Source organism: Tachyglossus aculeatus, chromosome 13 (assembly GCF_015852505.1).
Source record: "Tachyglossus aculeatus isolate mTacAcu1 chromosome 13, mTacAcu1.pri, whole genome shotgun sequence".
Lineage (NCBI taxonomy): Eukaryota > Metazoa > Chordata > Mammalia > Monotremata > Tachyglossidae > Tachyglossus > Tachyglossus aculeatus.
This window is the reverse complement of record NC_052078.1, coordinates 3,637,731-3,650,119: the sequence shown is the minus strand read 5'-3', so window position 1 is coordinate 3,650,119 and position 12,389 is coordinate 3,637,731. Positions and strand designations below refer to the sequence as shown.

At 53.7% G+C, this 12,389-nt stretch overlaps 1 protein-coding gene across 1 annotated transcript in view; it reads left to right on the top strand.

Annotated features, from left to right (window-relative positions):
• Nucleotides 1-12,389, top strand: part of MYO1G (myosin IG) — a 30,000-nt gene that overhangs the window by 13,230 nt on the left and 4,381 nt on the right. The window contains 11 exon segments of the mRNA XM_038755634.1: nt 1,093-1,207; nt 1,680-1,850; nt 2,612-2,682; nt 3,133-3,207; nt 4,548-4,680; nt 6,813-6,979; nt 8,231-8,438; nt 8,774-8,997; nt 10,124-10,268; nt 11,910-12,014; nt 12,212-12,325. Of these exon segments, the coding sequence (XP_038611562.1) occupies nt 1,093-1,207; nt 1,680-1,850; nt 2,612-2,682; nt 3,133-3,207; nt 4,548-4,680; nt 6,813-6,979; nt 8,231-8,438; nt 8,774-8,997; nt 10,124-10,268; nt 11,910-12,014; nt 12,212-12,325 (1,528 nt within the window).

Below are 12,389 nucleotides of genomic sequence, written 5' to 3'. Positions count from 1 at the left end.
CCACTTGTCAGCTGTGTGACTTTGGGCAAGTCACTTCACTTCTCTGGGCCTCAGTTCCCTCATCTGTAAAATGAGGATTAAGACTGTGAGCCCCTGTGGGACAACCTGATCACCTTGTAACCTCCCCGGTGTTTAGAACAGTGCTTTGCACATAGTAAGTGCTTAATAAATGCCATCATCATCATCATCAGCTGAGGGCCCCTGGGAGCCAGGGAGGAGCAGGGAAGCAGTGTGGCCTAGTGGAAAGAGCCCAGACGTGGGAGTCAGAGGGCTTGAGCTCTAATCCCCGCTCCACCACATGTCTGCTGGGTGACCTTGGGCCAGTCATTTCTCTGGGCCTCAGTTATCTCATCTGTAAAACGGGGATTAAGAATGTGAGCCCCACGTGGGACACGGACTGTGTCCAACCTGATTAGCTTGTATACTAGTAAGTATGGTATTTGTTAAGTGTTTATTATATGCCACTCACTGTACGAAGCGCTAGGGTAGAGAAGCAGCGTGGCTTAGTGTGGCAAGAGCCCGGACTATGGAGTCAGAGGTCATTGGTTCGAATCCCGGCTCTGCCAATTGTCAGCTGTGTGACTTTGGGCAAGTCACTTCACTTCTCTGTGCCTCAGTTCCCTCATCTGTACAATGGGGATGAAGACTGTGAGCCGCCCGTGGGACAACCTGATTGCCCTGTAACCTCCCCAGCGCTTAGAACAGTGCTTTGCACATAGTAAGCGCTTAATAAATGCCATTATTATTTATTATTATTATAATTGCATCTACCTCAGAGTCTGGCACATAGTAGACATTTAACAAATTCCTCTCATTGCTTCAGCATTCCCCTGAGGGGACTCTCCCAGCTTCCTCTGGGGGAGGTGGCCCAAACAACACCTAGGGATAGTGGGAGGAAATTCATTATGGGTTAATTCTCTTGTATTGGACTCTCCCAAGCGCTTAGTACAGTGCTCTGCTTATAATAAGCGCTCGAGAAATACCATCGATCCATCGATGGCTTGAGCAGGGCAGGTGGGGCTGGGGTTCCCGGGGCCAGAGGGAGCCAGCCTCCGCCCGTCCGTCTGTCCATCCGTCTGTCCGCCCCTCCAGCTTCGAGCAGTTCTGCATCAACTACTGCAACGAGAAACTGCAGCAGCTCTTCATCCAGCTCATCCTGAAACAGGAGCAGGAGGAATACGAGCGAGAGGGAATCGCTTGGCAGAACGTGAGTGCCCACCTGGGGACCTGGCGACGAGGCGGCGGGGTGGCATTGGAGAACGGGCACCGTCGGGGGGCTGGGAGGCCTGGTGGGCACAGGCTGGGTCTGGGACTACGAGGGGGTGTCAGGGCCTGTGGTCCTGGGAAAGCGATGCGTAATAATAATAATTGTGGTATTTGTCACCTGCTTACTATGTGCCGGGCACTGGGGTAGATACAAGAAAATCCGGATGGACGTAATTCCTGTCCCACATGGGGCTCACAGTCCCAATCCCCATTTTCCAGATGAGGTAACTGAGGCTCAGAGAAGTGAAGTGACTTGCCCCAGGTCACACAGCAGACAAGCGGGAGAGCTGGGATTAGAACCCAGACCCGGATTCTACCTACTAGGCCGCGCCACTCCCCGAGGGCGGGAAAGACATGCCCGGGCAGGGCCCGAGCCGTGCCCCCTGGTGACCCCTGCCCCCGCTCGCCCCTAGATCGAGTATTTCAACAACGCGGCCATCGTGGAGCTGGTGGAGAGGCCTCACCGTGGGGTGTTGGCCGTGCTGGACGAAGCCTGTGCCACCGTGGGCACCGTCACCGATCGCCTCTTCCTGCAGAGCCTGGACACTCACCACAGGCACCACCCCCATTACAGCAGCCGCCAGGTGCCCGGCCCTCCCAACTCGGAGCCCTCCCCTCGCCGCACTCACGCCCACAGCTGCGTCTCCTGGCCCCCAGCCCCAGTGCCAAAAATCTCAAAAATCTCCAGTGGCTACCAATCAATCTGCGCATCAGGCAGAAACTCCTCACCCTGGGCTTCAAGGCTGTCCATCACCTCGCCCCCTCCTACCTCACCTCCCTTCTGTCCTTCTCCAGCCCAGCCCGCACCCTCCGCTCCTCTGCCGCTAATCTCCTCACTGTACCTCGTTCTCGCCTGTCCCACCGTTGACCCCCGGCCCACGTCCTCCCCCGGCCCGGAACGCCCTCCCTCTGCCCATCCGCCAAGCTCGCGCTCTTCCTCCCTTCAAGGCCCTACTGAGAGCTCACCTCCTCCAGGAGGCCTTCCCAGACTGAGCCCCCTCCTTCCTCTCCCCCTCCTCCCCCTCCCCATCCCCCCCCACCTTACCTCCTTCCCCTCTCCACAGCACCTGTATATATGTATATATGTTTGTACGTATTTATTACTCTATTTATTTATTTTATTTATACATATTTATTCTATTTATTTTATTTGGTGAATATGTTTTGTTTTGTTGTCCGTCTCCCCCTTCTAGATTGTGAGCCTGCTGTTGGGTAAGGACCATCTCTATATGTTGCAAACTTGTACTTCCCAAGCGCTTGGTCCAGTGCTCTGCACACAGTAAGCGCTCAATAAATACGACTGAATGAATGAATGACGGCCCCTGACCTTCGCCCTTTCCCACAGCTCTGCCCCACAGATAAGACCATGGAGTTCGGCCGGGACTTTCGCATTAAGCACTACGCTGGAGATGTCACGTAAGGACCCTCCCACCCCTCCGCCCCATCTCCCTCTCAGCTCTCCTCCTTTCTACGTCACGACTCATTCCTCCCTAACAATTATTAATAATAACAATGATGATGATGGTATTTGTTAAGCACTTACTATGTGCCAGGCACTGTTCTAAGAGCTGGGGGAGATGCAAGTTAATCAGGTTAGACACAGTCCCTGTCCCACATGGGGCTCACACTCTTAATCCCCACTTTACAGATGAGGCAACTGAGGCCCAGAGAAGTGAACGGGCTCGCCCAAGGTCACACGTGGCGGAGCCGGGTTTAGAAACCAGTTCCTTCTGTCTCCTGGGCTCTAACCACTAGACCACGCTGCTTCTTCCTCCTTTTTGGCAATTTCCCGGGCCCCAATCCCTCCTGCCCCCCAGCCCTGGAGACTGGCCCTCCAATCCCTCCTGACTCCCCGTGACCCCTCAGGTACTCTGTGGAGGGCTTCATCGACAAGAATAAGGACTCACTCTTCCAGGACTTTAAGCGGCTGCTTTACAACAGGTGAGAGGCGGGGAGGATAATAATCAATAATAATAATGCTATTTGTTCAGCGCTTACTATGCGCCAAGCACTGTTCTAAGCGCTGGGGTGGTGGGGGGGAATACCAGCCGCCTGAAGGAGGAGGCCTGTAAAAGGGTAGGGCTTGCGTCCCGGAAAGCTGGAGGGTCTGGGGTCAATAATGGTGGATCGGCGTGGACTAGTAGAAACAGATGGGTCCTGGGAGTTAGAAGACCTGGGTTCTAATACTGACTCCACCTGCTGCGTGACACTGGGAGAGTCACTTCACTTCTCTGGGCCTCAGTTCCCTCATCTGCAAAATGGGAATCCGATACCCATTCTACTTAGGCTATGAGCCCCATGTGGGTCCTGATTAGCTCGTATCTACTCCAGAGCTTGGTAAGGTGCTTGTTTTTTTTTACGGTATTTGTTAAGCGCTTACAAGGTGTCAAGCACTGTTCTCAGCACTGGGGTAGATAACGATTAATCAGGTGGGACTCACAGTTGAGTAGGAAGGAGAACAGGTACTGAATCCCCATTTTACGGTAGAGGAAACTGAGGCACAGAGAACTTAAGTGCCTTGCCTAAGGCCACACGGCAGATAAGCGCTGGAGCTGGTATTAGAACCCCGGTCCTCTGGCTCCCAAGCCTGCACTTTATCCGCCCTGCCTTACCTCCTTCCCTTCCCCGCAGCACCTGTATATAGGTATATATGTTTGTACATATTAATTACTCTATTTATTTATTTATTTTACTTGTGCATATCTATTCTATTTATTTTATTTTGTTAATATGTTTGGTTTTGTTCTCTGTCTCCCCCTTCTAGACTGTGAGCCCACTGTTGGGTAGGGACCGTCTCTATATGTTGCCAACTTGTACTTCCCAAGCGCTTAGTATAGTGCTCTGCACACAGTAAGCGCTCACATCCCCCCATCTTACCTCCTTCCCGTCCCCACAGCACCTGTAGATATGTATATATGTTTGTACATATTTATTACTCTATTTATTTATTTATTTATTTTACTTGTACATATCTATTTTATTTTGTTAGTATGTTTGATTTTGTTCTCTGTCTCCCCCTTATAGACTGTGAGCCCACTGTTGGGTAGGGACCGTCTCTATATGTTGCCAACTTGTACTTCCCAAGTGCTTAGTACAGTGCTCTGCACACAGTAAGCGCTCAATAAATACGATTGATTGATTGATTATCCACTAGGCCGCACTTCTTCGAAATACCGCTTAAATACTACTATGTATTATTCTTATCATCATTATCTTGGAGATCTGGGAGCTAGAGGGGCCCGGGAGGTGGTCCCTGACTTGCCCTGGCCTGTGCCCGGCAGCAAAGACCCCATCCTGAAGTCCATGTGGCCGGACGGGCAGCAGGACATCACGGAGGTGACCAAGCGTCCGCTGACGGCTGGGACCCTCTTCAAGAACTCCATGGTGGCACTGGTGGAGAACCTGGCATCCAAGGTACTTACCGCCTGGGCACTTACCCCTGCCAACCCAGCGTAGCCCATGCCTCCCCACTTCCCCCCGGGGACACTGCCCGGGGAGGTCCCAGAGAGAGGGCAGGTCTGATCCTCGTAGATTTCCTAAGGGGGAGCAGAAAAATGCCACCCCGTAGGGGAGTGAAGAAAACCATCTTGGCGGGGGGTTGGATGGATCCCCTCGAGCTTTGCCCACCTTCGGGTGGCCATGAGAAGCGGGTAGAGCAGTCCTCCCCCAACCGCAAACGAGGCCGGCGCGCCATCGGCATCCGGGCCCCTCGGGCGGGAGGTACAAACGGCGTTGGCCTGACTTGGGCGGCCATCCAAAATAATAGCAATCATTCATAAATAATTATGGTATTTGTGAAGTTCATTCATTCATTCACTCATATTTATTGAGCGCTTACTGTGTGCAGAGCACTGGACTAAGCGCTTGGGAAGTACAAGTTGGCAACATATAGAGATGGTCCCTACCCAACAGTGGGCTCACAGGCTAGAAGTTCTTACTATGTCTCTATATGTTGCCAACTTGTACTTCCCAGGCGCCTAGGAGAGTGCTCTGCACACAGTAAGCGCTCAGTAAATACGATTGAATGAATGAATAATAATTATGGCATCTGTTAAGTTCTTACTATGTGCCAAGCACTGTTCTAAGCGCGGGGGTGGACATTCTATTGACTATTCTATTTATTTTGTTAATGACATGCATCTGTCAAAGCTCACAGTCTTCATCTTCATTTTCCAGAGGAGATAACTGAGGCCCAGAGGAGTGAAATGACTTGCCCTAGGCCTGAACTCTATCCAGAAGGGCAGGGATTGTGCCTGTTTATTGTCGTTCTCTCCCAAGTGCTTAATACAGTGCTCTGTGCACATTAAGCGCTCAATAAATACAATTGAATGAATAAATAAATGAACACAAGTAGGCCACACTGCTTCTCAAGTGACTCATCCCAGGTCATCAGCGGGACTAGCGGACCGGATGTCCGTCTTTCTGTCCGGGTGGCCGCTCTCCTACGGTAAGCTCGTCCTGGGCAGGAAATGCGTCCGTTACATTGGACTCTCCCAAGTGCTTAATAGAGAAGCAGCGTGGCTCAGTGGAAAGAGCCCGGGCTTTGGAGTCAGAGGTCATGGGTTCAAATCCTGCCTCTGCCAATTATCAGCTGTGTGACTTTGGGCAAGTCACTTCACTTCTCTGGGCCTGTTACCTCATCTGTAAAATGGGGATGAAGACTGTGATCCCCCCGTGGAACAACCTGATCACCTTGTAACCTCCCCAGGGCTTAGAACAGTGCTTTGCACATAGTAAACGCTTAATAAATGCCATTATTATTATTATAAATGCCCAGACTGAGCCCCTTCCTTCCTCTCCCCCTCGTCCCCCCCTCCATCCCCCCATCTTACCTCCTTCCCTTCCCCACAGCACCTGTATATATGTATATATGTTTGTACAGATTTATTACTCTATTTATTTATTTATTTATTTATTTTACTTGTACATATCTATTCTATTTATTTTATTTTGTTAGTATGTTTGGTTTTGTTCTCTGTCTCCCCCTTTTAGACTGTGAGCCCACTGTTGGGTAGAGACTGTCTCTATATGTTGCCAACTTGTACTTCCCCAGCGCTTAGTACAGTGCTCTGCACATAGCAAGCGCTCAATAAATACAATTGATGATGATGATGATGATGATTAATATAGTAAGCGCTCAGATGACTCGACAGCATTGGACAAGGCAATAAATCCGATTGACTGCCTGCCTGCCTGCCTATGTCTATGTATACATACCTATAATTCTGTTTATTTGTATCGATGCCCGTTTACCTGTTTTGATATGTATGTATATCTATAATTTTATTTATTTATATCGATGCCTGTTCACTCGTTTTGATGTCTGTCTCCCCCCCTCTAGACTGCAAGCCCAGTGTGGGCAGGGATTGTCTCTCTTTAGTGCTGCATTGTAGTTCCAAGCGCTTAGCACAGTGCCCTACGCACGGTAAGCGCTCAATAAATCCGACTGAATGAACGAATGACTGACTGACTACCAGCCTGACTGGCTGCCAGCCTGCCTGGCTACCTGCCTATGTGGCTGACTGGCCCCGGGGCCGCCTCCGCAGGAGCCGTACTACGTTCGCTGCGTGAAGCCCAACGAGGAGAAGGCGCCGGGCCTTATGGACGACCTGCGTTGCCGCCACCAGGTCGCTTACCTGGGGCTGCTGGAAAACGTGCGCGTGCGGCGGGCCGGCTTCGCTTCGCGCCAGCCTTATTCCCGCTTCCTGCTCAGGTAAGGCCACCCGCCTCGCTCCAACAATCCGTCCGTCCGTCCCGTTTATTCAACGCTTACTCTGTTCACTGTTGGGTAGGGACCGTCTCTATACGTTGCCAACTTGGACTTCCCAAGCGCTTAGTACAGTGCCCTGCACACAGCAAGCGCTCAATAAATACGACTGAATGAATGCAGAGCACTGGACTGAGCGCTTGGGAGAGCATGATATCATTCATTCACTCAATCAATCGTATTTATTGAGCACTTACTGTGTGCGGAGCACTGGACTAAGCGCTTGGGAAGTACAAGTTGGCAACATATAGAGACGGTCCCCACCCAACAATGGGCTCATAGTCTAGAGTTGGTAGGTGCACTCCCTGCCCACGATGAGGTTACAGTCTAGAGGACTTTTATCGTCAGTGGGATTTGTTTTAAGCGCTTGAGAGGTAGAGAACATGGTCCATGCCCACAAGGAACTTGCTTTCTAATGGGGGAAGAGGGAATGAGTGGATGTCCCTCATACATTCATTCAATCGTATTTATTGAGCACTTACTGTGTGCGGAGCACCGGACTGAGCACTTGGGAAGTACAAGTTGGCAACATATAGAGACGGTCCCCACCCAACAATGGGCTCATAGTCTAGAGTTGGTAGGTTCGCTCCCTGCCCACGATGAGGTTACAGTCTAGAGGACTTTTATCATCAGTGGGATTTGTTTTAAGCTCTTGAGAGGTAGAGAGCATGGTCCGTGCCCACAAGGAACTTACTTACTAATGGGGGAAGAGGCCATGAGCGGATGCCCCTCATCCATTCATTCAGTCATATTTATTGAGCGCTTACTGTGTTCGGAGCGCTTGGGAAGTACAAGTTGGCAACATATAGAGACGGTCCCTACCCAACAACGGGCTCACAGTCTAGAAGGGGGAGACGGACAACAAAGCAAAACATGTGGACAGGTGTCAAGTCATCAAAACAAATAGAAAGAAAGCTGGATGCACATCATTAACAAAATAAATAGAATAGTAAATACGGACAAGTAAAATAAATAGAGTAATAAATCTGTACAAACATACATACAGGGGCTGTGGGGAGGGGAAGGAGGTAGGGTGGAGGGGATAGGGAGGAGGAGAGGAGAAAGGGGACTCAGTCTGGGAAGGCCTCTTGGAGGAGGTGAGCTCTCAGTAGGGCTTTGAAGGGAGGAAGAGAGCTAGCTTGGCGGATGTGGGGATGGAGGGCATCCTTCCCTCCCCCTGACCTCCCACCCCCCCAGGTACAAGATGACCTGTGAGTATACGTGGCCCAACCACCTGCTGGGCTCAGACCGGGCGGCCGTGGAGGCCCTCCTGGAGCAGCACGGGCTGCAGGAGGACGTGGCCTTTGGACACAGCAAGCTCTTCATCCGCTCCCCGCGCACCCTGGTCGGCCTGGAGCAGAGCCGAGCGAGGCTCATCCCCATCATCGTGCTGCTCCTGCAGAAGGTGGAACTGGGGGGTTGGGGCAGGGAGATCTGAGAGGATTAGGACGGGAAGAGCTGGGAGGATTGGGGCAGGGAAATCTGAGAGGATTAGGACAGGAAGAGCTGAGGGACGGGAAACCAGGGACTTGGGTGGTCAGAGATGGTCGGTCTGGTAGCTTCAGAGAGCAGGAGGCCCCGAGGGCCGGTGGGGCTCGGACTTACTTCGGGAGCCGATGTCCAGTCCAGTCCTGCAGCCCAAGGTGGGATCTGGGATTCAGCTCTGGAGGGAGGCCGGCGGTCCAGACCCGGCCCGGCCTCGAGGACCTGACTCCTCCCCGCATCCTGCCGCTCAACCAGGCCTGGCGGGGCACGCTGGCACGGCGCCGGTGCCGGAGGATGCGGGCCATCTACACCATCATGCGCTGCTTCCGGCTCCACAAGGTCCGGACCCACCTGGTCGAGCTGCAGCGCCTCTTCCAGGAAGCCCGCCAGCCGCCCCTCTACGGGCGTGACATCGTCTGGCCCCTGCCCCCTGCTGTGCTCCAACCCTTCCAGGACACCTGCCACGGGCTGTTTCGCAGGTACCTAGCCCCACCCCCCATCCCCTACCTTCTGACCCCTGCCCCCGGTCCCCCCCCCATAATAATAATGATAATAACGATGGCATTTGTTAAGCGCTTACTATGTGCGAAGCACTGTTCTATGCACTGGGGGGATACAAGGTGATCAGGTTGTCTCACGTGGAGCTCACAGTCTTAATCCACATTTTACAGATGAGGTCACTGAGGCTCAGAGAACTTAAGTGACTTGCCCAAGGTCACACAGCAGGCATGTGGCGGAGCCGGGATTAGAACCCATGACCTCTGAATCCCAAGACTAGGCTCCTTCCACTGGGCCACGCGGCTTCCCATCCCCACTGCCCGGCTGCCTTCTGCAGAGGAGGCAGGATTTGGGATTCTGGGGTCTCCCCTTGACTTTGGCTCCCAGGGTTGGGGTTTGGTCCTTCCCCCTCCCCGGCGCTTGTTTCCCCCCATCCCAGCCCTTTCCATTCTTTCATTCATTCATTCAATCATATTTATTGAGCGCTTACTTTGTGCAGAACACTGTACTAAGTGCTTGAGAAGTACAAGTCGGCAACATGTAGAGACGGTCCCTACCCAAAAATGGGCTCACAGTCTAGAAGTGGGAGACAGAGAACAAGACAAAACATTTGGATGGGTGTCAAGTCATCAGAACAAATAGAAATAAAGCTAGATGCACATCATTAACAAAATAAATAGAATAGTAAATATGGACAAGTAAAATAAATAGAGTAATAAATCTGTACAAATATATATCCAGGTGCTGTGGGGAGAGGAAGGAGGTAGGGCCAGGTGGGGGATGGGGAGGAGGAGAGGAAAAAGGGGGCTCAGTGTGGGAAGGCCTCCTGGAGGAGGTGAGCTCTCGGTAGGGTTTTGAAGGGAGGAAGAGAGCTAACTCGGTGGATGTGCGGAGGGAGGGCATTCCGGGCCAGGGGGAGGACGTGGGCCGGGAGTTGACGGTGGGACGGGCAAGAACGAGGTACGATGAGGAGGTGAGCGATGGCAGAGGAGCGGAGGGTGCGGGCTGGGCTGGAGAAGGAGAGAAGGGAGGTGAGGTGGGAGGGGGCAAGGTGATGGACAGCCTTGAAGCCGAGAGTGAGGAGTTCCCCGGTTCTGTCTTGGGCAGGTGGCGGGCCCGCCAGTTGGTGAAGAACATCCCCCCGTCCGACATGGCTCAGATCAAGGCCAAGGTGGCGGCCCTGGGGGTCCTGCAGGGCCTGCGCCAGGACTGGGGCTGCCAGCGGGCATGGCTGCGGGACTACTTGTCCTCGGTGAGTGTGGCGGGCCCTGAGGGCGGGAGGAGGCGGGATGCGTCACCAGAGGGAGAATTCGGGGCCGCGGATGGTCCATCCCCCTCAACCAAGTAGGATGTCCGGAGGGAGACCGTCACACGACTTTTTTTTTATGGTATCTGTTAATCAATCAATCGTATTTATTGAGCGCTTACTGTGTGCAGAGCACTGTACTAAGTGCTTGGGAAGTACAAGTTGGCAACATATAGAAATGGTCCCTACACAACAGCGGGCTCACAGTCTAGAAGGGGGAGACACAGTCTAGGAGGAGACACAGTAAGCGTTTACTGTGTGCCAGGCACTTTTCTGAGCGCTGGGGTCAATCTGAGTTAATCCAGCTGTCCACAGTCCATGACCCACATGGGGCTCACAGTCTTCATCTCCGTTTTCCTGATGAGGTAACTGAGGCACAGAGAAGTGAAGTGACTTGCCTGCGGTCACCTAGCACACTAGAGAAGCAGCGTGGCTCAGTGGAAAGAGCCCGGGCTTGGGAGTCAGAGGTCATGGGTTCTAATCCCGGCTCTGCCACGCGTCAGCTGTGTGACTTTGGACAAGTCACTTAACTTCTCTGAGCCTCAGTTCCCTCATCTGTAAAATGGGAATGAAGACTGTGAGCCCCACGTGGGACAACCTGATCACCTTGTATCCTCCCCAGCGCTTAGAATGGTGCTTTGCACATAGTGAGAGCTTAACAAATGCCATTATTATTATTATTATTAGGGGAGGAACTGGGATTAGAACCCAGGTCCTTTTAACTCCTAGACCCATGTTCTAGCCACTAGGCCACACTGTTTCTAGGCACTCAGACTTCTGGAGAGCCCCGATGTCCCCCTCGGAGAGGAAGCCCCGGAATGGAGGGGGACTCAGGATGCTATGCATGGTTTTAAGGGCCCCGGGTGAGAGGAAGAGGGAGAGTCAGGCCCAGAAGGGCTGGGAGGGGACAGAAGGGGAAGGGTCTCTCTGTGGGCCTTGGGAGCTCTTCCCTTTCTGCCCAGTTCTGAGCCTGAACTCAGAACTCCAGGCTCACAACTCAGGCTCAGAACTGAGCCTGAACTCCATCCTGGCTTGGGCCAGGCCCCTGGGGGCCCCTGAGGAAGGACAGAAGGAGGGACAGATGGGTGGGAATAGGAATGGATGGCTGTGGTCCCGGGGGAGGGATGGTCAGGCAGGACCTCAGGGGGACAGGGGAGTTTGGGAATGCGGTCCAGGGTGCCCTTTCAGAAGTATCCCTCCCTCTGCAGATGCAGTCTGCTCCCCAGGACCTTCTTCCTGCCCATCCTTCCCGCTTACTGGGCCTCTCCACCAGACCCTCCCCCCGACCCAGGGCCGTGGTTGGGCTTGGGCTGGTTGCAGGGGAGATGCCATCTCCCTCTCTGTGAGGTCATCCCTCTGCCTCCGCCCTCACATCCATCCTTTTCAGTCTGTCCTTCGTCCTTCTGTCCCTGCCCCCGTCCTCCCATCCTTCCTGCCCCATCTGTTCCCTTCTGTCCCCCTCCATTGGCCCCATCCTCTGGACAGACCACCCACGTGTCCACAGTAAATGCTCAATAAATTCCACTGGCGAGATCCACCCATCCGTTGGGCCGACCCCGCCGTTTCTCTCTGTCCGGCCTTCCCCAGGTGACAGACAACCCCCAAGCGGCAACCCCTTTTGTGCAGCGTCTAAAGAAACTGAAGGAGAAGGATGGCTTTGGGGCCGTGCTCTTCTCCGGCCACGTCCGCAAGGTCAGGGTGGATGGGGGACAGGAGGAGTGGAGGTGGGGGGCGTGGGGGGCTCAGTCCCCAACTTCGGACCCGTGTTGGGGGCTCCAGCCCTGGGGGGCACCGAGGGTCGATGCCCTGGGCCTGGAAGATGGAGGGGGTGGTCCGGGATGGCCCGGGCCGGACCAACAGGGAAGAACCTCCCGCTCTCCCTCCCCAAGGTGAATCGTTTCAACAAGATCCGGGACCGGGCCCTGCTGCTGACCGACCGGCATCTGTACAAGCTGGAGCCCAGCAAACAGTACCGCGTCATGCGAGCGGTGCCCCTCAGCAGTGTGAGTCTGGGGTGGACGCCGGGCGGGGGGGCGCCCCAGGGAGGTGGTCCCGTGGGCGAGGGAC